The following is a 27,099-nucleotide window of genomic DNA, read 5'->3' as shown; positions in this document are numbered from 1 at the left end:
ATTCACTGCTGCTACACCTTCATGCTCATTCACCGCTGCTACACCTTCATGCTCATTCACTGCTGCTACACCTTCATGCTCATTCACTGCTGCTACACCTTCATGCTCATTCACTGCTGCTACACCTTCATGCTCATTCACTGCTGCTACACCTTCATGCTCATTCACTGCTGCTACACCTTCATGCTCATTCACTGCTGCTACACCTTCATGCTCATTCACTGCTGCCACCTTCATGCTCATTCACTGCTGCTACACCTTCATGCTCATTCACTGCCAACACCTTCATGCTCATTCACTGCTGCCATCCTTCATGCTCATTCACGCTGCTACATCTTCATGCTCATTCACTGCTGCTACACCTTCATGCTCATTCACTGCTGCTACACCTTCATGCTCATTCACTGCTGCTACACTCCTCATGCTCATTCACTGCTGCTACACCTTCATGCTCATTCACTGCTGCTACACCTTCACGCTCATTCACTGCTGCTACACCCTATGCTCATTCACTGCTGCTACACCTTCATGCTCATTCACTGCCACACCTTCTCGCACTGAGTTACACCCAGATATAGGAACTAAAAGAAGCTTTATATAATGACTAATGTGGTGTTATTGAGATGGGGAGGCAGCATGGAGGAATAAAGATAGTGTAGGAGGCAGTATGGAGGAATATAGATAGTGTAGGAGGCAGTATGGAGGAATATAGATAGTGTAGGAGGCAGTATGGAGGAATATAGAGAGTGTAGGAGGCAGTATGGAGGAATATATAGAGAGTGTAGGAGGCAGTATGGAGGAATAAAGATAGTGTAGGAGGCAGTATGGAGGAATATAGAGAGTGTAGGAGGCAGTATGGAGGAATAAGAGAGTGTAGGAGGCAGTATGGAGGAATAAAGATTGTGTAGGAGGCAGTATGGAGGAATATAGAGAGTGTAGGGAGGCAGTATGGAGGAAAGATAGTGTAGAGGCAGTATGGAGGAATATAGAGGTGTAGGAGGCATGGAGGAATATAGAGTGTAGGAGGCAGCATGGAGGAATATAGAGAGTGTAGGAGGCAGTATGGAGGAATATAGATAGTGTAGGAGGCAGTATGGAGGAATATAGAGAGTGAGGCAGTATGGAGGAATATAGATAGTGTAGGAGGCAGTATGGAGGAATAAAGATAGTGTAGGAGGCATGGAGGAATATGAGAGTGTAGGAGGCAGTATGGAGGAATATAGAGAGTGTAGGAGGCAGTATGGAGGAATATAGATAGTGTAGGAGGCAGTATGGAGGAATATAGAGAGTGTAGGAGGCAGTATGGAGGAATATAGATAGTAGGGAGGGCAGTATGGAGGAATATATAGTGTAGGAGGCAGTATGGAGGAATATAGAGAGGTAGGAGGCAGTATGGAGGAATATAGAGTGTAGGAGGCAGTATGGGAGGTAAGGAGGTGGGAGGCAGTGGAGGAATATAGAAGTGTAGGAGGCAGCATGGAGGAATATAGATAGTGTAGGAGGCAGTATGGAGGGAATATAGAGGTGTAGGAGGCAGTATGGAGGAATATAGATAGTAGGAGGCAGTATGGAGGAATATAGGAGTGTAGGAGGCAGTATGGAGGAATATAGAGAGTGTAGGAGGCAGTATGGAGGGAATATAGATAGTAGGGAGGCAGTATGGAGGAATATAGATAGTGTAGGGAGGCAGTATGGAGGAATATAGATAGTGTAGGAGGCAGTATGGAGGAATATAGAGTGTAGGAGGCAGTATGGAGGAATATAGATAGTAGGAGGCAGTATGGAGGAATATAGATAGTGTAGGAGGCAGTATGGAGGAATATAGATAGTGTAGGAGGCAGTATGGAGGAATATAGAGAGTGTAGGAGGCAGTATGGAGGAATATAGATAGTGTAGGAGGCAGTATGGAGGAATATAGATAGTGTAGGAGGCAGCATGGAGGAATATAGATAGTGTAGGAGGCAGTATGGAGGAATATAGATAGTGTAGGAGGCAGTATGGAGGAATATAGATAGTGTAGGAGGCAGTATGGAGGAATATATAGTGAGAGGAGTGGAGGAAAGAGAGTGTAGGGAGGCAGTATGGGAGGAATATAGATAGTGTAGGAGGCAGTATGGAGGAATATAGATAGTGTAGGAGGCATGGAGGAATATATAGTGTAGGAGGTATGGAGGAATATAGATAGTGTAGGAGGCAGTATGGAGGAATATAGATAGTGTAGGAGGCAGTATGAGAATATAGATAGTGTAGGAGGCAGTATGGAGGAATATAGATAGTGTAGGAGGCAGTGTAGGGAGGAATATAGATAGTGTAGGGAGGCAGTATGGAGGAATATAGATAGTGTAGGAGGCAGTATGGAGGAATATAGATAGTGTAGGAGGCAGTATGGAGGAATATAGATAGTGTAGGAGGCAGTATGGAGGAATATAGATAGTGTAGGAGGTATGGAGGAAATATAGATAGTGTAGGAGGCAGTATGGAGGAATATAAGAGAGTGTAGGAGGCAGTATGGAGGAATATAGATAGTGTAGGAGGCAGGGAGGAATATAGATAGGGAGGCAGTATGGAGGAATATAGAGAGTGTAGGAGGTATGGAGGAATATAGAGAGTGTAGGGCAGTATGGAGGAATATAGATAGTGTAGAGGTATGGAGGAATATAGATAGTAGAGGCAGTATGGAGGAATATAGATAGTGTAGGGAGGCAGTATGGAGGAATATAGATAGTGTGGAGGCAGTAGGGAGGAATATAGAGTGTAGGAGGCAGTATGGAGGAATATAGAGAGTGTAGGAGGCAGTATGGAGGAATATAGATAGTGTAGGAGGCAGCATGGAGGAATATAGAGAGTGTAGGAGGCAGTATGGAGGAATATAGATAGTGTAGGAGGCAGTATGGAGGAATATAGATAGTGTAGGAGGCAGCAGGGAGGAATATAGATAGTGTAGGAGGCAGCAGGGAGGAATAAAGATAGTGTAGGAGGCAGTATGGAGGAATAAAAATAGTAGAGGAGGCACTGTGAAGGGTAAGAGGGAAAAAATGATGCAAAGGGCAAGAAGAGAAGGATGGTGTAGAAGACAATAAGGATGATGTAGAGGGCAGTAAAGATGGCGTAGAGGGCAATAAGGGTGGTAAGAAGGCATTGGAGATGGTGTAGAGGGCAATGATGATGATGGTGCAGGAGGATGAAGTATGCTAATGAGTGTGTCTTACAGGAGCGGGTACGAGTATGCGAGCACCAAGTTCGTGGAGAAGGACCTTGATGTGGACTGTGCTGGCCGTCACTACGTCATCACCGGTGAGTACCTGCCCAGGTGTGTAACTTCCCAGGTGCAGCTCCCAGACAAGGTTATTGACTGAGGTTGCTGTGAGTGTGCGGTTCTATGGGTCTGTGAGTGTGCGATTTTGTAGGTGTGTGTGTGTGTGTGTGTGTGTGTGTGTGTGTGTGTGTGTGTGTGTGTGTGTGTGTGTGTGTGGTGTGTGTGTGTGTGTGTGTGTGTGTGTGTGTGTGTCCACTAGCAATTGTTAATTTGACAGGTGAAGAACTTAATGACGTATGTATTGTGAAAGACGAGGTCATTACTCAGGGCCACAACATTCACCCCTCCAGCACAGCTCTAGGTATGTTTTTGCTCTAGGAGTGAGTCTGGGTTATCTCTAGGAACCACCAAGAGCTGCATGTTGTACCACGAGTGTCCCTCAGAGGGTGTTCATGTCTAACAAAAACAGGGCAGGAATTTACTTCATAAGGAGTACAAGAAGACCTGAAGCGGGTATTAGTGTAGGCTGAAAATATAAAAATGCAGTTTAAAGTCGAGAGATGTAACGTATTGTGACAACGGGGAGGAAACATGGGAACTAGATAACACCTAAATAATGAATTTACCGAGAACTCTGAATGCGAGAGAAATATTTAAAAAGAGATTAATAATGACTTAAAACCAAGGCCCGTTTGTCAATGTGCGCAACGTAATATCTGTACATGCTCTGACTTTATGAAGGACCGTTTGTATACAGAAGTGCACTTGTTATTTTACTTGATGCTGTTTAGTTTTGGTCACCTAACTATAGAATTAATGTATATGATTATTAAACTATCCTGAGCATTAGAAACCTTACATGTACAGAAAAAATAAGAAAAATTGATTTGCTTTTTTTTTTCTCAATTACATAGAGTGAGGGTCGTTATGATCCAAATGGACCAATGGATGTTAGGTTTAAATCCGTATGATATAAATGAGGATTTTTACCGAAATTAGACTACCAAATCAAGTCAGAGATTGATACATTGGATTTGAATAAGAGAATTTAGATGGAGAAAGTGAACAAGTAAACTCTGACCTCGACTAAAAATTATAAATGAGTGGAACAAGTTACCTAAACACACCATGAAGGCAAGTTACCTGTAGACTAATACAGACCAGCGGGGTTGGGCATCCTGAGGTACAAACTCTTACTCCAAACTATGGTTGATTGTAAAGGTACGGCGGTGAAGTCTCATTAAATAACAGTGACATCAACGCAGCTATCAGGTCCACCGCCAGACACACTTTCTCTCACTCGTTCTTCCTCTCACCATTATCTTCCATTCATCACAGGTTTAATCATTGACGTTTCTTCTGTTTTGTATACTGTTACAGTGATGCAATTATGCAAGTTAAACCCAAGTATCAGTTAATGTAACAACTACGAAATAATAGATAACTACACCTTTGGTGCTCGTAGAAGGCTACCGTATACATTTATTTCTCCACTTCCCTAGTAACAAATTAAAAATCTACAAATTTTCGAGTACAGGTAATTGGAACTTGTGATAGACAAATCTAACAATAATTTATTAAGTGGCAACATTGTAATGACGTCACAGCGGAACTGGAGATCACTGGCGGAGCATAAAAAGTGAGATCGTGTTGGAGGGTGTCTGAGGGGTGCGGTAGTTATTATTGTTTGGTGAGAGTGAAGGCTGCTTGTACCTTTCACTTTGTTTGCTAGTGGTCTGCCTCGTCCGCTGTCTTATGAAAGTATAAGGTTTAGGCTCATTTATTCCTGCACTATAGGTTGTATGATCCTTGTATAGATGTAGTGAAAGTCTTATCTACCTTCTCCTGTCTCACTGCTCCGTCTCTCCTTTTCCTTTTAGCCTCTTCACCACTGATCGGCTCGTTAGCCGCTTGGGCGATCTGTCAAGTCTCTGATTACTTTTCACTACAACACTAAGGTTTTCTACCGTAAAATACAGTACAAATAATACAAATAAAGGAAATTAAAGTCAACAAACATGAGAGAGAGAGTCCTCCGTCACGTAGTGCATAATATAAGATCTAGGATTAATTGTCGTTGCAAGACGTGGTAAGATCCCTGACTGGGGTGTCCTGCTGGCTGCTGACCTTCAGGTGACGTTGCTGTGGCATCCTCACAGCCACTCTGTTGCTGCTGCTTATAAGCGTTGGCATGGAACTGGTACACTCCCAAAAATTAACTGGTCTTCCCTCAAAACTAAACTCTTCTTTGATAAAGTTTAACAAGAACGTTATGGAAAGCACGAAAATTATTCAATTACTTAGTAAAGTCCAGTACTGTATATTGTTTCCTTGTGGTTATCAGCATATACTTGAATCACGCGCCCCTACAGTGACTTACTTGTTTATATATATATATATATATATATATATATATATATATATATATATATATATATATATATATATATATATATATATATATATATATATATATATATATATATATATATATATATATATATATATATATATATATATAATGTGTGTGTGTGTGTGTGTGTGTGTGTGTGTGTGTGTGTGTGTGTGTGTGTGTGTCAGGGCGCCCTCATGAGAAACTTCTAAGTCCATTACTGGTTGTAAGTATTGTATCATTTTTATTTAACTTACTCTAAGTGTAGCAGTGACAGATGAAACTATAAATCATTAATGCCTAAGAAATATTAATTGCCTATCACACTATTTAATACATTGTGGAATAAATTTGTATGATCTCTATTGACAAGAAATCTTTTACTTGAGTGAATTCGTTCATAAATGATCTCAAATTGCATTTAAAATTGCTCTGACAAGCTGACAGTCTTTCATTGTTTTCTTCTGTCTTCTTATGGAGTCCTTGGTGGTAGTGGTGCTCGGGTGTGTGGCGCCAAGGTCCAGTCAAGACCAGTCAAAACTAGTCCGCATTCTCAAAAGTCGGTGTGATTAAAATTCAACGTACCTTACTGGTTGACTTCATTAAACACGACTACACTATAAAGTACAAAAGTACATGGTAAATTACAGCTCTAACTAAATAACTTCACATAGCACAACTTAAGAGATATAATTAATAGATTCTTTCCAGACTCAACGTTAATTTCGTCTCGTGTTAAGTGAACGTACAGTGTTTTAGGTGATATAAATTAGTTAGGTACATTCTTACATCTTCACTAACGAGGAACAATTCATCGTAGGAGCCTCTGACAATCTGCCCCATGAGCGAGTTGACTGTTACTACGCGCTATATGTTAATAATAACTTTGATGACTCCAGCGGTCATTAGCCTGACGCTTTAAACCATTCACATGATCACTTTATATCCCTCACTAGCTTAACACCACTGTACCTCTACAGATCACAGGAGTACCACAGCATTGCCACAGCTCTCAGAAATAAGTCTCAACGCTTTTATACCACAACAGAATCATACCTTCCCAAGATCACCACAGCTCACCACGTCCCTCCTCCTCTCCCACAGGATGCAACAGCGGAATCGGGTTTGAGATCGCCCAGCAGGTTGCCAAGAAGGGCGGCATCATCCATATGGTGTGTCGCAATGAGGCTTCCGGCAAGGCTGCACGTTCTGAGATCATCACCACCACAGGCAACGACGTGAGTCCTGTTTACCTGTTGCTTGAATCCTTCCTTCGCTGTCTTCCTGTTGACGTAGTCCTTTCCTTATTTCTGCTGTTTGAGTCTTTCCTTATTTCTCTGTTGCCTGAGCCTTTCCTTGTCTCCTGTTGCTTGAGTCCTTCCTTATCTCCCTGTTGCTTGAGTCCTTCCTTATCTCCCTGTTGCCTGAGTCTTTCCTTGTCTCCTGTTGCTTGAGTCCTTCCCCATATCGGTTGTTACTTTACTTTTGGTTAGGTTAGTGTTACTTTGTCCTTGTTACTTGTTGATGATGAATCTTTATTCCTACTTTAGGTTTTCCTTCTTGTTATATGAAAAGTAACTTTGTTTGGGCGACATATCTTAAAAAGTAACAAACCGTATGCAACAGTAAGGGGGGTGCTGTTACGTACGGTTTGTTGCTTGTTAATGCTACTTGTTGTTAATGTTGGATCTTGGTGCTACTTCTTGATTGTGATATAAGCGTTTCTCTTCCTAGGAGGCTCACTGATCTCAAAGATCATCAGAGAGACGAGTTTTGTCTTCTTTTTTTTCCTGTCGGTCATAACAACACTACCTAAATAAAAAAATTATCATACACAGCCACCAACTTTGCCAAGTATACGCTCTTAAGTGTATTTTGCATGAAGGTTGTATTCCTGTATATTCAGTTACTGTCATAAATCTATTGTATTTCAACCTGCCATTATAGACATCAATTCTTTTACCACATGGAAAGGTCACCACAGCCTTCCCCTACCTAGTATTATATTCCCTTTGCAGAAAATCTATCTTCACGTGGTGGACCTCGCGAGGCCATGCTCGGTGGCCAAGTGGGCTGCCAAATTTGCTGCTCGTCAGGAACACATCCATTGCTTGATCAACAATGCTGGCTGCCTTCTCAGAGACCGCCAGTCCGACGAAGATGGCTACCAAGTGGAGGTCAACTTCGCCGTCAACACTCTCGCCCCCTACATCCTCATCGTCTCTCTCCTGCCTGTGCTCCAGAGGTGAGTAACAGAAACTCGAAACCTACATGATTGCCCAATAAAGACATAATGTGAATTAGGTGTTAAATCTTAGCAGAGGTTGGAGTTTGTGGGACGGACAGTGTCATGAGACAAGTTGCCGGGAGAGAGAGAAAAACTTATTGAGCACCACAAGGCCTGTAATCCCCATCTGACCATTAACCATGACAAGAATGTGTAGAGCTAAGCCCCATCTGATCATTAACCATTACTAAAATATGTAGGTCTAAGGCCCCCATCAGAACATTAACCATGACAAAAGTGTATGTACTGTACTGTATCATGGTAACGTGTGTATGTGTTCGTGACAGGAACGAGGACGCCCGGGTGATCAACGTCAGCTCGGCAGGGATGCTGTGTGTAAGGCTGGACCCCAATGACCTGATGCACGAAACCATGGAGCCCTTCGACGGCCGCCTCGTGTACTCACAGAACAAACGCCAGATGGTAAAGTATTGAGATAAGGGGGTGACGACTTTAGAGCACAGATTAATAGGTGGATGGTATGGTTAAATCTAGAGCACATAATAGGGAACCTGAAAATAACGAATGGGTGGATACACAGCAGGAATTTTGAAGGTGCACTGAAAGCAGTTAATGGGTGGATAAAGAGTAGTCAATGAGTGGTTATATACAGTAGAAGGTAATGGGTGGATATAGAGCAGTTATTGGGTGGATTTAGAGAAGGTAATGGGTGGATAAAGAGTAGTCAATGAGTGGTTATATAGAAGGTAATGGGTGGATATAGAGCAGTTATTGGGTGGATTTAGAGAAGGTAATGGGTGGATATCGAGCAGTTAATGGGTGGTTATATAGAAGGTAATGGGTGGATATAGAGCAGTTATTGGGTGGATTTAGAGAAGGTAATGGGTGGATATCGAGCAGTTAATGGGTGGTTATATAGAAGGTAATGGGTGGATATAGAGCAGTTATTGGGTGGATTTAGAGAAGATAATGGGTGAATAATGGATATACTGTACTGTAGAGGTAGACCCTGCTGCCATGTGGCATCACAAAAATTATGACCAAGTCCTAGGTTGCTGAGCTGACTTTCTGCCTCATTTACACATAATTGCAGGGTCTCAATTGCTTCTCTTACTTTGACAACTTAACATACATACCTGTGTATCGTTTCTCACTATTGATTTTTTTCTTCTATTTATGGTACTTTATTAATAATAATATTATTATTATCTTTATTATTATTATTATTATTATTATTATTATTATTATTATTATTTTTATTATATTATTATTATTTTTATTATTATTGTTGTTGTTGTTATTATTATTATTATTGTTATTATTGTTATTATTATTATTATTATTATTATTATTATTATTATTATTATTATTATTATTATTATTATTATTATTATTATTATTATTATTTTCGCTCCCAGACCCTGATGCGGGTCATTGACCTGTGCTCTGGTGGGCTAAGCCCGTAAACAAAAATATATATACTGTACCTGTTGTCTTTGTACAACAGAAAACCAGTTCAGGGATACAAATTCAGTAACTGTCCTCGTGTTATTACTACGTCTTCTTGTTATTACTATGTTTTCTTATTGTTGTTGCAGGTGGTGATGACACTGTGGTTCGCCCAGAGGTACGAGAATGTTCACTTCTCCTCCATGCACCCTGGCTGGGCCGACACCCCTGCCTTGCAAAATTCACTCCCACAGTTCTACGAAACGGTGTGTACTCTGTTCCTTGCACTTTGTTTTTTAATACACTCTGTCTTGTACAGAAACAAATTACAGGAACCATATTCAAATTCGTTCGACATGTCTGCTAAATAACATGGGAAATTCCCTAAATAATTAGAACTAAAGCGTTCTCTAAAAAATAAGTAGAGTTCAGGTTTAGGTACAGGATGTAAGAATGAAAAAGTAATTCCCTCGGGATAAACTTGTCATTAGAAACATGAGCACAAGTACTGTACAACCCAGGTTATGGAGCCTTACTGGGATCTCCAGCATGGGACAGATTCAAGATAAACACACGTGGTTGCCTCGAAGTCTTACATACAGTGTTTGCTCAAGAGTAGAACAAAGAATCGCAAATATTTTCCACAAGAGTAAATGGATTAAAGGCAGTAAGGGTGTTAATTATTATAGTTTCCTTTAGAAACATGACATGAAATTTATACTGGTTTTATGGTAGTTTTCTCATGGTTTAGCGGTTGTTACTTTATCTGTATATTGCAGTGGTGGTTCCAAGGGAGACTCAGAAATAGTAAATCAAATTTTTTAATTGGAAAACACCAATTATTAAATTTCCACAAATCATCATTAGAGCTATAAGATTCAAATTTTCTTGGGGGTGACCCTTCACAGCAGCCGAGAGATGCTCTCAATACCTTCACATGCTTGGGTGTTGTTAACTCCCCCCCCCAAAAAAAAAAATTTATAGGCCTATATATATATATATATATATATATATATATATATATATATATAAAATTCGAGAACTAGTGGGGATCAAACAAACTCTTTCTCATCCCTTGTGACCTGACCTGAATTAAAGAAAGGGTCAATTTTCAATTTAACTTACTGCAAATTTCATGTTTATTGATTAGAGCTTCACAAGAATATTTAATATGGTGAATATAACTTATTGACTCGCACTTATGATATATTTTCTCCTCGGTTGTTTTCATAATGGTTGTCTTAGTATGCAGAGTGATAATCTGGTACTGTATATATTAAAAAAGTTAAATTATGGTCCTGCGTCTGGGAACGCTACCACAGACGTTTTATGTACAGTTCCAAGTACTATTTGTGGCTCTAACTTGCATGTTATTTTTTTTTTATTTGTCTTGTTCTCTCTTGCTAAAACCAGACAGTTCATTAATGTTTCCTGTCAACTCGCTAAAGCCACGACTTAAATGCCGCTTTTTAAATAAGTCAAGAGTCGTTTTTTTTTCTCAATCCATCAGCCAGGTTAACATTTTGCTCAATTAAAACCATTTTTTTTAAGAAAATATATCATAATAGTGACGATTCAATCAAGGAATATCCAAAGTCTTAGTGGAGGAGTTTTGTCTACCGATAAAAAGCTTACCGGTATGAGTTGTATCAACAGGGCTCTCAAGCCTACGGGACCCAGTTTAATAATAGTAATATTTATTCAATAAAATTGTCATACAAATTTACAATTAGACAGGCATGTATGTAAACTTTTCAGTTACGTAGTTCAGCACGAATAGGCCTACAATGTAGGTATACGGTGACGTAGGCCGTGGGAGTGAGTCAGTGCCGGGTTTAGAGGTTTAGACCTGTGGAGGCCCATGGGCAGCCTCTTTGTGGAGGCCCCCCTCATTATAACTACCCAAGAGGGTGGGGTGGCGAGTGAAGCGAGCCTAAACATCTGGGAGTTCCGGGGGGCGCTATAAGCCCCCCAGGAAAATTTTGAAATTTGAACACTTCTTTGGAGAATTTTGAAGCCATATGCTGAACATAGTTTTACGTGATGGAATAGATAAACATCAATTTTGAAGAGTGAAAATAAAAATAATCCAAATGAATAAACAAATAAATAAAATATTGTAATACGTGGAGGCCCCCAGATTGTGGAGGCCCCTGGGCAGCTGCCCACTTTGCCCACTCCTGAATCTGGCCCTGGAGTGAGTACTGTTTACAGTTTCCTGTGTTATGACACAGTGCAGCTATATTCATACAGCAATGATGAACAGTAAGGCAACTTGGTCAAGGATCGCCGACAAAGTTGCCAGGTGCTTATTTTCAAGAGGGTCCTTTGTTTATGCTTAGTCTAATCACCAATATAATATCTACTGAAGTAATAGTGAGGTGTTTTTATTTTTTTTTCATAAATTCAACAAGCATTGCATTGCGTCTGTACTATCCGAGGCTGGTGGTTTACTTTAACAATACAACATTCTATGGTTAATAATATATAAATTCACCTTACAGTTGTTGATAGGTGGTCTACATCCTTTTTTTTTTAATCCTCTTCACTACTGATCGGCTCGTTAGCCGCTTGGGCGATCGGTTATGTCTCTGTTACGCACTGTTGGCAATGGCAAGTACTGGGCATGCACTGGCTCCTGAATGTATCTGAACCTGCTCCAGGGCTTATCCAGTCTAGTCTTGAAAGAGCTCACACTCGGTGCCGTCACAACCCTAAACTCTTGAAATTTTGTTTGGTTACTTGTTCCTGAGCCTCCTTTAGATTATATTTTGTCTGGTAACCAATTTAATGCGTTTGTGTTTCTATCAAGATTCGAAAATTTTATACATCACAATCCACAGTTGATACCTTCAATGTTTGCACCTCAAACACCTATTGTTTCATTCTTTCAGTAATGCAATGTTGCCATATTCTTTAAAGATTCAGGTACTTATATTTTAAAGAATAAATCGTAAATGTTATGAAAAATTTGCCATTTTCCAAGAAAATGGTGGGCAAACATTTCGTGCCTACAGACGTAAGACTTCTTCAACCCTCGGGGGAGGCATTAGTGTTTACGTGTACTTCCATTTGGTATTACAAGAAGCAAAGCCATACAGATACAGTATTAACATTAGTATTGTATGTAGATGTATCTTTATAATTATAATAATTAGTAATAATATGATTAATAATATTGGTAAAAATAGGACTATAGTATAATATAGTACAGTACTATATTATTAATTTTCAGATGAAGGACACCCTGAGGACGCCAGCCCAGGGCGCTGACACCGCTGTTTGGCTGGCTATCTCCAAGTCCTGCCTCGCCCACCCCAGCGGGTTATTCTTCCAAGGTGCTAATTAACTGCTGTCTTGTTTATTGATAACTCACCCATAAATTCATGCACAATGACTCCAAAGATAATTATTTATTTCCTTCTGGGATCATTCATTATCTCCTGAGATAATTCACAGTCTCCCTAGAACATCGGCTATTTCCTGAAACATTCACTATCTCCTGAAATTAATTACCGACTCCCGAGGTTATCTGTTACCATAATTTATCGTATACTGTACAGTACTATTGGTCAATTCGTTAGCCGGCCGGGCGGTCTGTCTTTTCTGTTAGGCTATGTTGAGGTTGTACACTGACTATGAGGTTTTTCACCTCTCCTGAAACTATTCACCGACTGCTGAGGTTCTCCATTGTCCCCAGAGGTTATTAGTCTTCTGTGATAATTCAATGTCCCAAGGTCGGTCACGTCTCTGTTATGCCCTGTTGGCAAGTACAATACTGGCTCCAGAATGTATCTGTAACTGCTCTAGTAATGGTTGCAGGTACAGATACACTCTAAAATTATTCACTGTCTCCTAAAATAATTCACTATCTTCTGAGATTATTCACCATCTCCTGAGTTCATTCACTTTCCCCAAAGATCATTTTTTTGCGTTCTGCTGTTAATCACTGCCCTTGGAGTTACTAACTATTCCAAGACTTAATTCACTGGTACGAGGTTATTGTCACTTCCTGAAATAATTTACAACCCACAATTTTTTCCCCTTACGTTTACTCATTGCTCCTGTAATGTTCCATCTCCAGTGAATATTTGCCCAAATTATGTTGTTATTTAAAGTAATTTAACAGATGAATGTTCAGTTTTATGCTCAGTACTTACATGGAATTGTAAAAAAATAAAAAAATAAAAAAACATCATTATACAGCACTGTTCTGTAATCATACAGTATATATATACGGTGTATATATATATATATATATATATATATATATATATATATATATATATATATATATATATATATATATATATATATATATATATATATATATATATATATATATATATATATATACACACACACACACATATATATACAGTCAACCCTCACTTTACGCGGTTAATACAACCCACAGGGTACAGCGTAAAGTGAACAACATAACATATGGGATTAATTGAAATAGAGACCGGGCCGACCCCCAAACTCCACTTTTTGACGACACACAACTATGTTGTAGTAAAAATTTTATCTTAACTTTATGATGGTATGCACACACAATTAATATAGAAGAGGTTAGGTTAGGATAAATAAAGGTTAAGTTAGGAAAAATAAAGGTTAGGTTAGGAAAACTAAAAGTTAGGTTTAACACTTACGTTAGTAGAAGAGATGGGTCGGCATATGGGGATGGAGGCTGGTTCCGAGGCAGAGGGCAGGCTACTGGCCCTCAGGTGAGTCACCATCACTGTCATCCACACTTGTCAGGGCCTCCCTGACAAATCCCTCAAAGTCATCTTCACTGTCTCTACCTCTGTCACTATCACTGGCTTGGGTTGGCTGTGGTGGGTTGCAGGCGAAGAACTCTGTTATGCTTTGCTGACGGCTGGTGTTTATGTTGTCATGATAAACCTTGAAGTAGGGCTTCATAGTCTGCAACAGCTGGGTAGTGAAGATTTCATATCTGTTTGCGTCAGGGTCGTCGGAAAGGAGGAGCTTGACTTTCTCGATACACTCGATGGCACTCCTATCATTACTATGGGATAAGCGGTGTTCTTCTTGGGATGACGCACCACCTGCCTCTTCACTGACGTCATCATCATCTACCATCTCGTCGGTAGTCACATCAGGATCCCTTATCACCTCCAGGATGTCGTCGTTGGTGGTCTCGGAGAAGCCTGCAGCTGTAACACTCTGCGCGGCTCCTCTGGCAAGGTCCACTGCTACTGCAACAGTCTGAACCTCACCAGTCACAGATTGACTCTGCCTAACGGCCGGAATGCCTTGCAACACATGTCTCCATGCGTGACGAACAGTTGCTACAGACAGCTGATCCCATGCCTCCACCAAGAAGTCCACAGCTTTCTTGATGTTGAATATTCTCCAGAATTTTTTGAAAAGTATTTTTTGCTCTGCCAACTGTTGATCCTCGTTGTCTTCGCTCTTGCTATCGGTGGTGGTGTCACTCAGGTTACGCAACTCTTCCCTGGTGTTGGTGTAGTCGTTCAGGAGCTTCAATTTTTTAGTAGAGAATGCAGCTTTTACATTACAGATTAACTCTTGGTCCATGGGCTGTAATATAGACGTAGTGTTGGGAGGAAGGAAGACCACTTTTACGTTGGGGTGACGATCTAACAGTAGGAGCGAGTGTCCTGGTGCGTTGTCCAGCAGCAACAAAATCTTGAATGGCACATTCTGTTGCTCACAGAATTTCTTTACATCGGGAACGAAACAGTCATCAAACCAGGAGAGGGACAGTGTAGAGAACATCCACGCCTTACGTGCGGTCAGCCAGTGGACATTTAGCTTGGTCATGTCCATGCTTTTGTAGGCGTGCGGCTTGCATGCTGTGTGGATCACCGATAACTTGAGCTTACAGGTACCGGCGGCATTGGTGGTAAACAGGACGGTGATGCGCTCCTTCTGCAACTTCCGGCCCCAAATCTTGCTGGCATTCTTCACAACGAAGGTCTTGGAAGGTAGCTTTTTCCAAAAAAGACCAGATTCGTCCATGTTAAACACCTGGTCGTCGGTGTACTGTCCTTCCTCCATAATCTCACGTAAAAATGGAGGAAATTCCCTAGCCGCAACACGGTCAGCACGAGCTTCTTCACCACCAATGTTGATATTGGTGATCTTGTTCCTCATCTTAAACCTCTGTAACCACCCAGAGGAAGCATTAAAGGGTTTGGGCTCTGTAATTCCCATCTTTCGTGCCACTGCCATGTACAGTCCACGTGTGTAGTCCTTAACAGAGCGCGTGTCCACCGCCATGTTCCGTCGCGCCTGACGCACCAAGTAGCTCACAAGTAATTTTTCCGTCTTGAGAAGCACCTGGTTGTGGAAATACTTGATCATAGAAGCACCTGTCGACTCTGTGATCTTCATGTGCTCCTTTATCTTGGCTGCATCCTTCTTTATCGTCCGGATCGTAGATTCGTTCACACCATGCTGGCCCGCCAAATCAACCTGTCTTGTTCCTTTCTCCAACTCTTGGATGATCTTGTACTTCACCTCGTAGCTTAAGGAACGTCGTGTCTTCTTTGGCTTAGGGCGGCTGGGTCCAGGCAAGGAATGGATTCTCTCTCTGGGGGCGGTGGTCCAGCGGAAGCCATTTTACAGAACAATGGATGCACGATTACACGGTGTGGCCTGGAGGGATGAAACTGCCGCGGCTAGGTCAAGCGTCGTCTTTCCTCCCTCCCTTCCTCCCCCGGGTGGACACATCATATTACTTTAAACCAATTACAGCTAGCGGCGGAGTGAGGTAGGGATGCATGGCCAATCACAGTCCGATACGTCATATGACGTCACTGATAACGCAACAGAGACATGCACTGCGCAACCTTACCGTGCGGCTTGCCCAGGCGGAGGCGGGAGCAGGCGGGAGGGGCGAATCTAAAAATAGCGTCGAGCCGGACACTCTTCGCGTAAAGGGGTACACGCACAGCGGAATGTGAGCATCCCGGGTTTTGGCAGGGTACCGCGTAAACGTGGAAACGCAGAATGTGGGACCGCGTAAAGTGAGGGTTGACTGTATATATATGTGTGTAATTTTTTTTTTTTCCTTGATGACTTATTTTTTATTTTCATTTACTGTATTTTGTCATTCTATTTCTTCTTTTCTCTTGAATTAAGTTATTTTATATGTATATAAGGACTTAGGCTTTGATATAGTGGGATTTTAAACATTGTTCTGTAAGTACGGTACGCACATAACCTGTGTTCCGATTTACGTACATTTCTGACTTAAGAAGGTCTTCAGGAACAGAACCTGTTCGTAACCCGCGGATCCCCTTTATGTATATACTATATAAAGCACAGTGTCTGTTTGTGTTTGATTGTCTGCTTGTTTGCATGTATGGCTACAGTTTTGAAGAGTAAGAGAGCTGAAATTTAGCATATAGATGGGATTCAACCCAGGAATGTCCTAAAGGTGATATTTTAGTGGGGTTAGCTCCACAGCCCTCCACCAAAATGGAACCCACGTAATATAAATACATGACCATGTTGGGGCCATCTCCCACCTGAAATTGTTGTATATTAATGGCCTTCTTATTTGCAGACCGAGAGCCAGTCCCAACCCATCTGCCTCTTGCATGGACAAAATCAACCATTGAAGAGGAAAACCTTCTCTTGGAAAACATCGAAGCATGGCGTCTCAAAGTATCAGACCCAATTATTGCTCCAGCAACAATACCCACACCTGCATCTAAGGTAGTACTACCTCCAGCTGCTGAATCTGAAGTTGCTTCCACTGAAACTGAAGTACCTGTAGTTGCTCCCACTCAAATTGAAAACGTTACTTCCTCTGAATCTGAAAAAGTTGCTTCTACTGAAACTGAAGAAATTGCTTCAGTTAAAGTTGAAGAAATTGCTCCCACTGAATCTAATGAGATTAAAGAATCAGATGCAGTTCCAGAGCCTGCTGCTGAAATATCTGCTCCTGTTGAGCCAATTTTTGAAAAAGATCTTGTAGTGGAAGAAACCCCCGCTCCCCTTTCAACCAAGGCATCAATTCCTGCAGAAGCAAAAGTATTTGAAGAGGAACCAGAGCGTATAACTCCTGCAAAACCCAAAGTTGTAGAGTTGGATACTGCCCCTGTTGAAGAGAAAGAATTGGATGCTGTTTCAGCAGAACCTGAGGTAGAATTGGATAAGGCTCCTGCAGAACCTGAAATGGATGAGTTAATTGAGGATCCTACTGCAGCCAAAGTCGAAGAATTGATTGAGCTTTCTGAAGAACCTAAGGTAGAAGATAATGTTATTCCTTCTGCAGAATCCAAAGTGGTGAAATTAAGTCCAGCTAAATCTGTAAAACCCAAAAAGGAAGAAGTTGTTGCAATCCACACATCCACAAGCAGCCAGGAGAATTTACCCACCTTAGAGGTCAGTAGTAAGTTCAGTGTTCCAGTGGATGAGAGTGCCGCAAACTATTTGCTTACTACATAAATTTCTGTGTCTAAGAAGCCAGCAACTGTTAAAACTTTTGCTGCTGCAGATGCACCCAAAACTGAAACAAAGATTCCCCTTTCAGATCCATTCCCCCCAGTCTTAACCGAGATGCCACCAGTTGCGAAGACTGCTCTTCTAGAATCCAAACCTGAAGTCGAGGAGTGACCAGCCACAGCCAAGCTTTTCGTGTAGCTTATTAGGAAGATGAAGACAAACATCATTATCCTCAAACATGTCTAGTCTCGTTGCTGATCACAAAGCAAAGGAAGTTTTCTCCTTTAGCTCAACTAAGGATAGAACTACTTAAAAGTAACCCGGTATGACTGAGAAATCAGTATCCAGCAAGGCTGCAAGCGTAAGTTATATCAATACTGTACAGTCACAGAAAAAGAATCTGCGTCATCATTAGAGGCCACATCTGCTTACCCCCCACCAGCTGATGTAGTTTCAGGTGATGCTTGTGAAGCATCTTGATCTTTAGAATGAGCTATATTACTTGTGTACATATGTTATTTGGCAGCCAACAATATTGAAGAAATAATTTTTTTCACATTGTTACTGCCATCTTTTCTTAGGTCAGCACTTTCAACAGCATACCCAGTGACATTTAATTCATATTTATGAATACATTAGTCATTTGAACAGATGTAATAGTTAGATAGTTATCTATTTAAATTAGTATTGCATAAGATAAAGATCAATAGAAGTTACTGAGTGTAGTGTGGATTTTTATTTTACAAATAATACTGTAGTCCTTTTTCTTTGAGTTCTCTTCTTACCTTTCATTTCCCAAAACATTGTCTCAATACACACATCATATTTTTTACAGCCATGCATAAATTACACAAAATTCAGACTACAGTATCTGGGTATTTATGCCACATAATGTACAGTATTTGGTTGGGCCAGCTAAAGGTTATAGATACTGTACTGTACCTTACTTTACTGTACTGTACTGTACTGTATTGTACTGTACTTGAATAATTCATGATATTAATGGCTCAGTACTTTTATACAATTTTTTTATCTCATGTTCTGTGAATATCTTTATAAGTAAAATGCATTTTATCAACTGACAGCCACTTAATAATGATTTTAATATATTTATTTTCCTGCAATTCAGACAAAAAAATTTGCAAGAAATCAAGCAAGAATATTTGTAGTCAATCAAATGTAATAACTGATTTCCAGTACTGTATACAGTACAGTATTAAAGTGAAGCCAAGGTAATTTGCTAATTGTTGGTGGGGATTCTTTTCATGTCTGGGAGGTACAGGTACAGTATTACTATTTTCAAGAATTCAACATGCCTATCTGGCCTAAAGTAAAATAACCAGTGTGAAGTGATGATGAATATAACAACCTTGGAAGGTCTAAATCACTTATCTAAATGCTGAAATCAGCTTCACTTAAATCCATGTACTGTTGCAACTCCGTCATCAGTTATGTTATTCATGAAAAGTTACCAAGCCATGGACACTCTTGCTACAAGATCTTATTGTCTGGACACAGTTCAATGTCATCAAGGGATGTGCATCTATACACTGACCTATGATTGTACACTCTAATTATCCTTTTCTAGTTGTCCTAATGCCAAAGTGCCTATCCATAGAGGGTAGTTTGTCTGTGGAAGGTAATTGATTTTATATTGATGTACCATCACTGTAAATAAGTATGCTATAGTGGTTAACTAGATACAGTCTTATTATGTTTTGTTTAGTCAGTGGTAGCAGAAGGACATACAGTATGTGTTCTGATGATTGCCTAGCTTTGTGAGGCCTTTTTAGGTCTAAAATAACTGTGATGTTCTGTAGAGTCAGTTGGTCATGAATCATTGAAATCCTAGATATAAGACACTAATGAAGAAAAAAATCTGTGATTGTTGGGTTGTGTTAGCTGTTTAAAGTAAATACGAGAATGGTGGCAGAGGCTGGACATGTACCACAACCTCCATGACTTGATGCAACATCCACTCAAAATATAGATTAGTGGAATAACAATGAAATGTATCACTTAATTCACTGAAGTGACCAGTTGTTGCATCCTATTTGCTGTATAAAGTATATATTCTGTATCTTTTGCTTCTGTCACATCATCTGAAAAAGTGATAACCTATTAAATATATATTTTTTTTATCCTTGGCACAACACAGTATACTGTACGTACTTCATTTCTTGTAGCTCCCAGAGCAAAATGAATCTAACAAATTAGAAAATTGTGCCATTATTACAAGATTATTGAAATTCTTGTAAGGGAATACAGGTATTTAAAACAGCTGTACTTACGCTTGTTAGCCTATAATAATACAAGAAGACTTAAATAGGTATTCTTATCCTTACATACGAGTATAAAGCAGATAGTTTGTAGAGTAGATATTATACGGTTAATATTTAGTAGTTGCCAACACATAATTATACAGTATAGGGATAAAGAATTAAAATAATTCTATAGCATTTCCATTGGAAATTTATATTTTTTGAGTATTTTAGCCAGTAAAATTACCAACAATATTAGTTGTTCAAAGTGGGTACGGTTAAAGAAGAATGAAAAAGACCACTAAATAAACCTTGGAAAACCTTACCTAACCTTTCCAAACTTACAAAAAAGTTAAGAATTGCTTTCGAGTTTATGGGTCCCTCCCCATCTGAAGACGGAAAACAACACCATCACATACTGTACTAAACTCCAAAAACACGAATAAGGTAAAAGGTTTTTATAGTTTTAGGATTTTTATAGGTTCGGAAAGGTTATGTAAGTTTTTCAAAAGTTTGTTGGTCTTTTTTTTAGTATTTCACCTTACATTTTCCCTCTACTTTGAACAAATAATATTGTTGGTAATTGTATCAGTTAAAATACTCGAAAAATATAAATTTCCGTAAACACTATAGATTAAAGTATTTTTATTTTCTCTTTCTCCCTATACAGTACTGGTAAAAGACTCAATAAATAAAAAGGTGTTAGCAACTACTTAATATTACCCAGTATAACAGTAAACCAGGACTTTCCTGACCAGGTAGCAGTTAGGTCATGCAGGGTCGTGTTGCGTCTGTAACAAAGAGATAGCGTTTGGCATTCGGGCCTTTATTGTTGAGTGGTAGAAATTGGACAGTGATTACACAAGAGCATGAAGATCGTCTTAGTGAAGTGCTTCCCCGTCTGGAGTACTGTCACACCATCTGGTCCCCGAGATATGCTAGGGATTGTCAGTTGATTGAAAATGTCCAAATGAGGGTCACCAGACTGGTGCCTGCACTACGGCACCTCAGCTACCCTGAGAGATTAGAGCACCTGAAATTGCCTAGCTTATACTACAGACGGGCAAGGGGAGACCTAATTGAGATGAATAAGCATCTTAAAGGGCACTACTCAGTCGAGTGCCCTTACCTGGAGCTGGCGGACGCTCGCCCCACAAATGGGGATATCTATGCTAGGCAAGACCTTGGAGCCAGCCAGGTGAGGATACAGGGAGAGGATGTTTTTGAAGAGTCCAACTAGTGTAAAATTAAACTAAAGGGAAGTTTCTTACTTATTGTCGGGTGTATGTACAGATCCCAAAACTGTGGCCCACTAAATCAAGGAACTTAAGAGCCTTAATAGACAACGAGGCGATGCTCAACACTTGTCACCTCCTTATCATGGGGGACTTTAACTATGGCGACATCGACTGGAGAAACGAGTTCACCCCAAATGACTTGAATAACCCTGCTACTCTTTTTGTAGAAACTCTGAGAGATAACTTTCTGTTCCAACATGTTAGAGACCTGACATATTACAGAGGGGAGCAAACACCCAAGCCACTAGACCTCATCATAACAAACGAGGAGGGTATGGTGGCCAAACTAGAACACCTTGCCCCAGTTGGCACCAGTCACCATATAGTGTTGTCATTCAGATTTAACTGTTACCTAGTTCAAGATAAAACCAAGCCAAGGTGCAAATATTGCAGGGGAAATTACAATGGGATGAGGGAAGAGATGAGGGGTATCCACTGGCCTGACTCATTAAGGCACAAGAACGCAGAAACTACGCTGAATATCATAACTAGTAAAGTGACCCACCAAATCCAGTGCCTCTAGGAATACGAGGTGATCCCTACACATGAACCATGCGGCGGTCGACAAAGTTAAGAAGAAAACCCAGAAATTCAAGACGTGGGTTGGGTCAAATAATGAGCAGGGCAGGAGGATGTATGCAAGAGCCAGAAACCAAGCAAAGATAGAATGTAGAAGGGCTGAAAAGGAGTTCCAGAGGCTGGTTGCAAGCGAGGTCAAGTCAAACCTAAAGGTGTTTTACCGCTATGCAAAGTCGAAATTAAAAACGCGAGTATGAGTATCAGACCTGAGGCTTGAAGATGGTAGTTAGGCAGATTCTAACCAAGATAAAGCTAAGGCATTGAACAGCTTCCTTTCCTCGGTGTTCACAAGAGAGGATGCGATTAACCTTCCTGCGTTTGAGGACAAACGGTTCGACACAGCACTGACCCACATTGTGTTCACAGAAGAGGGTATTAGAAATAAACTGTCAAAGCTAAAGGTCCATAAGAGTCCCGGCCCTGACATAGTGCATCCTAGAGTGATAAGAGAGTTGAGCAACGAGCTTGCCGAGCCCCTGAAGATCCTGTTTTGTAAATGCCTGGATGAACGAAACGTCCCCAGTGAATGGAAAGTGGCTTATGTGAGTCCTATCTTCAAGAAGGGTGATCGTCACTCCACGAACAACTATAGACCGGTGAGCCTGACCAGCATAATATGTAAAGTACTTGAGAGTATTATCAGAGATGCATCGATGGAACATCTACTACGAAACAACCTTGTAAAGGATTGCCAACACGGTTTTATGCCGGGGCGCTCCTGCTTAACACAATTGCTCAAGGTATTGGATATTTGGACCCATATTCTGAAACAGGGTGGTAATATAGACGATATTTACCTAGAGTTTGCCAAGGCTTTCGACAGTGTACCCCACAAAAGGCTGAAAATCAAACTTGAAGGGTACGGAATTCGGGGAAATGTCCTAGCGTGGATAGAAGACTTTCTACATGACCGCAAGCAGTGTGTGGTGATTAATGGCACGAAATCATCATCTGTACCTGTCACAAGCGGGGCACCACAGGGCAGTGTGTTGGGCCCGCTGTTGTTTTGTTTCATAAATGACATGCCTGACGTTGTACACTCCTCCATACAAATGTTTGCCTATGACGCCAAGTTATTTCGGGAAATCAAGAACCAAGCGGACTGTGAAGAGCTGCAGAAGGACCTCTGTGGGCTCCAAGAATGGTCTAAGAAATGACTGCTGAGATTCAATGTCACGAAGTGTAAGAGGATGCACCTGGGGCGTACCAACGGTAAAGAGGCGTATCATATGTCCCAACGGGATGAAGAAACTGCACTATTGGAGACTGAATGTGAGAAGGACCTAGGTGTGTATGTTGACAATGAGCTGAAGTTCTCGGGCCATTGCGAGAAGAAGGTAAATCAGGCAAATAAATTATTGGGTCTTATAAGAAGGTCGTAACGATCTTGAAGAGTGAAATGATTCCCCATCTGAAGTACTGTCACGCCGTCTGGTCCCCGAGATATGCTAGGGAATGTCAGTTGGTTGAAAATGTTCAAAGGAGGGCCACCAGACTGGTGCCTGCCCTTCGGCACCTCAGCTACCCTGAGAGATTGGAGCGCCTGAACTTGCCAAGCTTATACTACAGACGGGCAAGGGGTGACCTAATAGAGGTGTATAAGCATCTCAAGGGGCACTACTCAGTCGAGTGTCCTTACTTGGAGCTGGTGGACGCTCGCCCCACAAGGGGTCACAGCTCAAGATTGAAGAAGCCGCAAGTCCAGAAAACTGTGAGGGCAAACTTTTTCGGAGTGAGAGTTGTGAACTCTGGGAACAATCTACCAGAAAGTGTTGTGACGGCACCGAGTGTGAGTTCTTTCAAGACAAAATATGACCAGCACTGGAGCGGGTTCAGGTACATTCAGGAGCTGGTGCATGCCCAGTACTTGCCAACAGTGCGTAAGAGAGACGTGACCGATCGCCCAAGCGGCTAACGAGCCGATCTTTTGGTGAGGAGGATAAAAGAAAAGGAAAAGTAATCAGAGACGTGACCGATCGCCCAAGCGGCTAACGAGCTGATTAGTGGTGAAGAGGATAAAAGAAAAAAGACACTTCCCTTGAGGATAATTAAATACTTTCGAAATTAACATCCTTATAACAATTTCACTATCAAAATCAGGTTCCTTGATGTTCATAGGTGAAAAAAAAGGACTTCAACATCAGTTAGCAACTCCTGGCATCTCTAGGGACGACGTCAATGATACCTCATTCATACAGTAGACTATACCCTGACTTATATTGACAACTTCACTACAGTAAATACAATTGAAGCTTTAAACATCACTCACAACGGATCATGAACGTTTTATTTGTAATCAGACCTATCTAATTTGACGTAAAACAATGGTGTTCTCTCTCAATTTTAAATTTAATGAACACCCTTTGGGCTATTTATAAATACCCTAGTCTCCAATAGAGTCATGTACAGAAACTGGAGGATTTAAGACATCCTGAAACGGTCTGAGAACGAATGCTTCAACTGGGGGACTCAAAAGGTTCACAGGTTTTGTGGGCGTGGAGCATAATAGGAATTATTAGGTATTAAACAGACTAGCTATGCTATTGTGATTATGAACATGATAAGGATGAATCTTAAACCAAGACAACAATACGTATTTGCTCGAAACAAGGCTAACAAAGTGGGTTCATACAAAGGAAGTGTTAGGTACAATACCAGCGAGGTTATCCTAAAAGTATATCTTGCGCTTGTGAGACCTCACTTGGATTATGCAGTTCAGATTTGGTCACGTACTACAGAATGGATATCGAATCCCGAGAAGGCATACAGAGAAGCACTGTGGTACTAATCACTTTACTGGAACACCGTGAAACGTCAACAAAGGCTGTGAGTGAGCTCTCCCTACAATTCCCAATTCTGATGAATTTAGTGAGACGACTTCCTTCAGTCTGTTTAGAGAACTACAGTGGAGACCAGTTGTAAGCACAGTGTCGCTTGTGAAATTTATAGTTGCTGGACTTAAACAATATTTTAGATAAAATATCTGGACTTTCTGCCTGGACCCTCTGGTCGGTTACTTTCGCATCTGCGCATGCGCAGTGCGAAGAGCGTGGCTACGTATGACGTGGTAGTGACGTCGTTGCCTCTCCATCTCGCCTGTGACCAAACACAAGCATTGCACAATGCCTGGGGAGAGTGGTGGGCAGAAACCTATGGAGGCTTTGGCTAAAGAAGAAAAGATTGCCCTACTAAACAACTTAGAAGACGACCTGAGGCTTTCAAGTAGTGAATCAGAAGCAGACAATCCGCGGCCAACAACAATAGAAGTGATAGGCAATTTTCAAGAAGTGATTAGTAAAAAAGAAAAGAAGAGGAGGCGAGAGGAGGCAAAGAAAAGTGAAGGAAGCGACAGTGATGAGATCATGAATGATAGGAAGAAAAGGACGACACACACAGAAGGAAGCAGAAAGAATTCAACTGGGAATAAAACACAGCAGGTCTTGACTGAATCCAACACCCTTCAAGAGTCAGACCCCAGTGATTATGACAGAGACGGTAATGTTCTATGGGAAACACTAGCCACAGTGGAAACAGCAATGCCATGGACCCTATCACCCTGCCCTCTGCCAAACAAACAAGTAAGCTGAATCTCCACTTTCCCAAGGGCTCATTAAAATCTGTCGAGGATCGGTTTAATTGGATGATGAAGTACTGCAGACAGCATAGTCCTAACATTCAATTCCGACAAGGTAAGAACCGGAACTTTATCAAGTGTCACACTCCTGAAGTCTATAAAACCCTTAGTACTGTTGGCTTTGACGGGGTTGTCCTAGTGGCCCCTCCAGCAGACGCTGATGAATGTTGCCACATCCTAGTGAAACGATTCCCCCTATACGCTGACATCGAAGATGCACGTGACTTTAATTCTAATATACTCAGTATACATCGACATTACCGGGGACACACTCCACAAGCTGCTGTTATTGTCAAGTGGAAGGGAAGAGTATGTCCAACCACTGTGAAAGCCCATCCAATCCTTCCACCACTTTATGCAGAGCCCTATCATCCTGGGCCTGCATTTTGTGTTATCTGCTCTCATTGGGGTCACACCTTCACTGCCTGCTGCCGACGTGATCGTCCTAGATGTCGCTTCTGCTCACGTAACCACAACTCCGCCGCCTGTGCCCAGAAAATCAAAGACCACCTTAATAGGGGTGGTGTGGGCTATGTAGTTGAGCCCAGGTGCTGTAACTGTGGCGGCTGGCACAATGCTGACTCACGGCAGTGCCCCAGTCGCCCTTCTGTCCCAGGGGAGAGGCCTCCCCAAGGGCTGCGTCTACCACAACGCCCCCCTCAGTCTACTGGGTCACCTGCCCCTGCCTGGCTTCACCAGGCTGCGCCACAACAGCACCTACCATTCCCTAACTCAACCACTACTGAGCCTCCTCCCCGTCTCTACTCTGACACTATCATGCTTCGTGTTCCCACCAGTTCCCCCCCACAACCCCGTCGCTACTCTGACGCTGTCAAGCCTTGTGCCGCCACCAGTGCCCCCCACAACCCCTCTCCAGTGACATGACACAGATCATGTCCCTCTTCCAAGAATTTACCAGTCATGTTGAGAAACTCTTGGTTACACTCTGTACCGCCATCTCGGACCTACACCGCCAACTCCTGCCCTTTGCTGCCACCCAGTCACTCCCCTCTTTTGGTTTGACACAAGCTGGTAGTCCCCCTGTGAGCCCCCCCTGCTCACAGGTTGTGTGTACTGGGGCCCCCGAGCCAAGCCCTGCCTCATCTTTACGTCACGTGGTGCCTCAACCTGTCTACCCACCTCAAGCCTCGCCTGCTCCTGTGTCTGTGCTGTCTCCACCAGGGCTACCTATTGGACCTGAGGACTCCACCCCCGGCTACCCATACTCCACCGACATGCCGGCACCTAAGGCCCATCCGTCCACGTCAGGGGTAATCAGTCTAATACACCACAATGGATAGCAACGCTACAGGACTGCAGGTACTCACCTGGAACATAAACGGCTTGAAAAGCAAGTTTGGTGCCCTCAAAACCTACGTCTACACTGAAGACGTCGACGTGCTGTGCCTCCAAGAAACGCGGTGTGCTGCTGGTACCTATGTGCTCAGTGGCTACACATGTGTTGAGAGCCCATCCACTCCTGTTCTCCGCATCGACGGACTACCACGAAGCCATGCACGTGGACTACGGATCTGTG

The 27,099-nt window shown here is 41.7% G+C and overlaps 1 protein-coding gene across 1 annotated transcript in view; it reads left to right on the top strand.

The window, feature by feature from the left end:
• LOC121873214 (dehydrogenase/reductase SDR family member 12-like) overlaps positions 1 to 20,116 on the top strand; it is a 46,468-nt gene extending 26,352 nt beyond the window's left edge. Inside the window, exons 3-10 of the mRNA XM_042376568.1 lie at positions 3,212 to 3,294; positions 6,753 to 6,886; positions 7,667 to 7,893; positions 8,223 to 8,358; positions 9,495 to 9,611; positions 12,581 to 12,683; positions 16,907 to 17,730; positions 17,879 to 20,116. Coding sequence (XP_042232502.1) covers positions 3,212 to 3,294; positions 6,753 to 6,886; positions 7,667 to 7,893; positions 8,223 to 8,358; positions 9,495 to 9,611; positions 12,581 to 12,683; positions 16,907 to 17,730; positions 17,879 to 17,899 — 1,645 coding nt within the window. The 3' untranslated portion in view covers positions 17,900 to 20,116. The remainder of the gene's footprint in view (positions 1 to 3,211; positions 3,295 to 6,752; positions 6,887 to 7,666; positions 7,894 to 8,222; positions 8,359 to 9,494; positions 9,612 to 12,580; positions 12,684 to 16,906; positions 17,731 to 17,878) is intronic.
• Positions 20,117 to 27,099: the final 6,983 nt, after the last annotated feature.

The sequence above is a fragment of the Homarus americanus genome, unplaced genomic scaffold (assembly GCF_018991925.1).
Source record: "Homarus americanus isolate GMGI-L3 unplaced genomic scaffold, GMGI_Hamer_2.0 scaffold32929, whole genome shotgun sequence".
NCBI lineage: Eukaryota > Metazoa > Arthropoda > Malacostraca > Decapoda > Nephropidae > Homarus > Homarus americanus.
The sequence above is the reverse complement of the archived record's forward strand: the minus strand, read 5'-3'. Positions and strand labels throughout refer to the sequence as shown.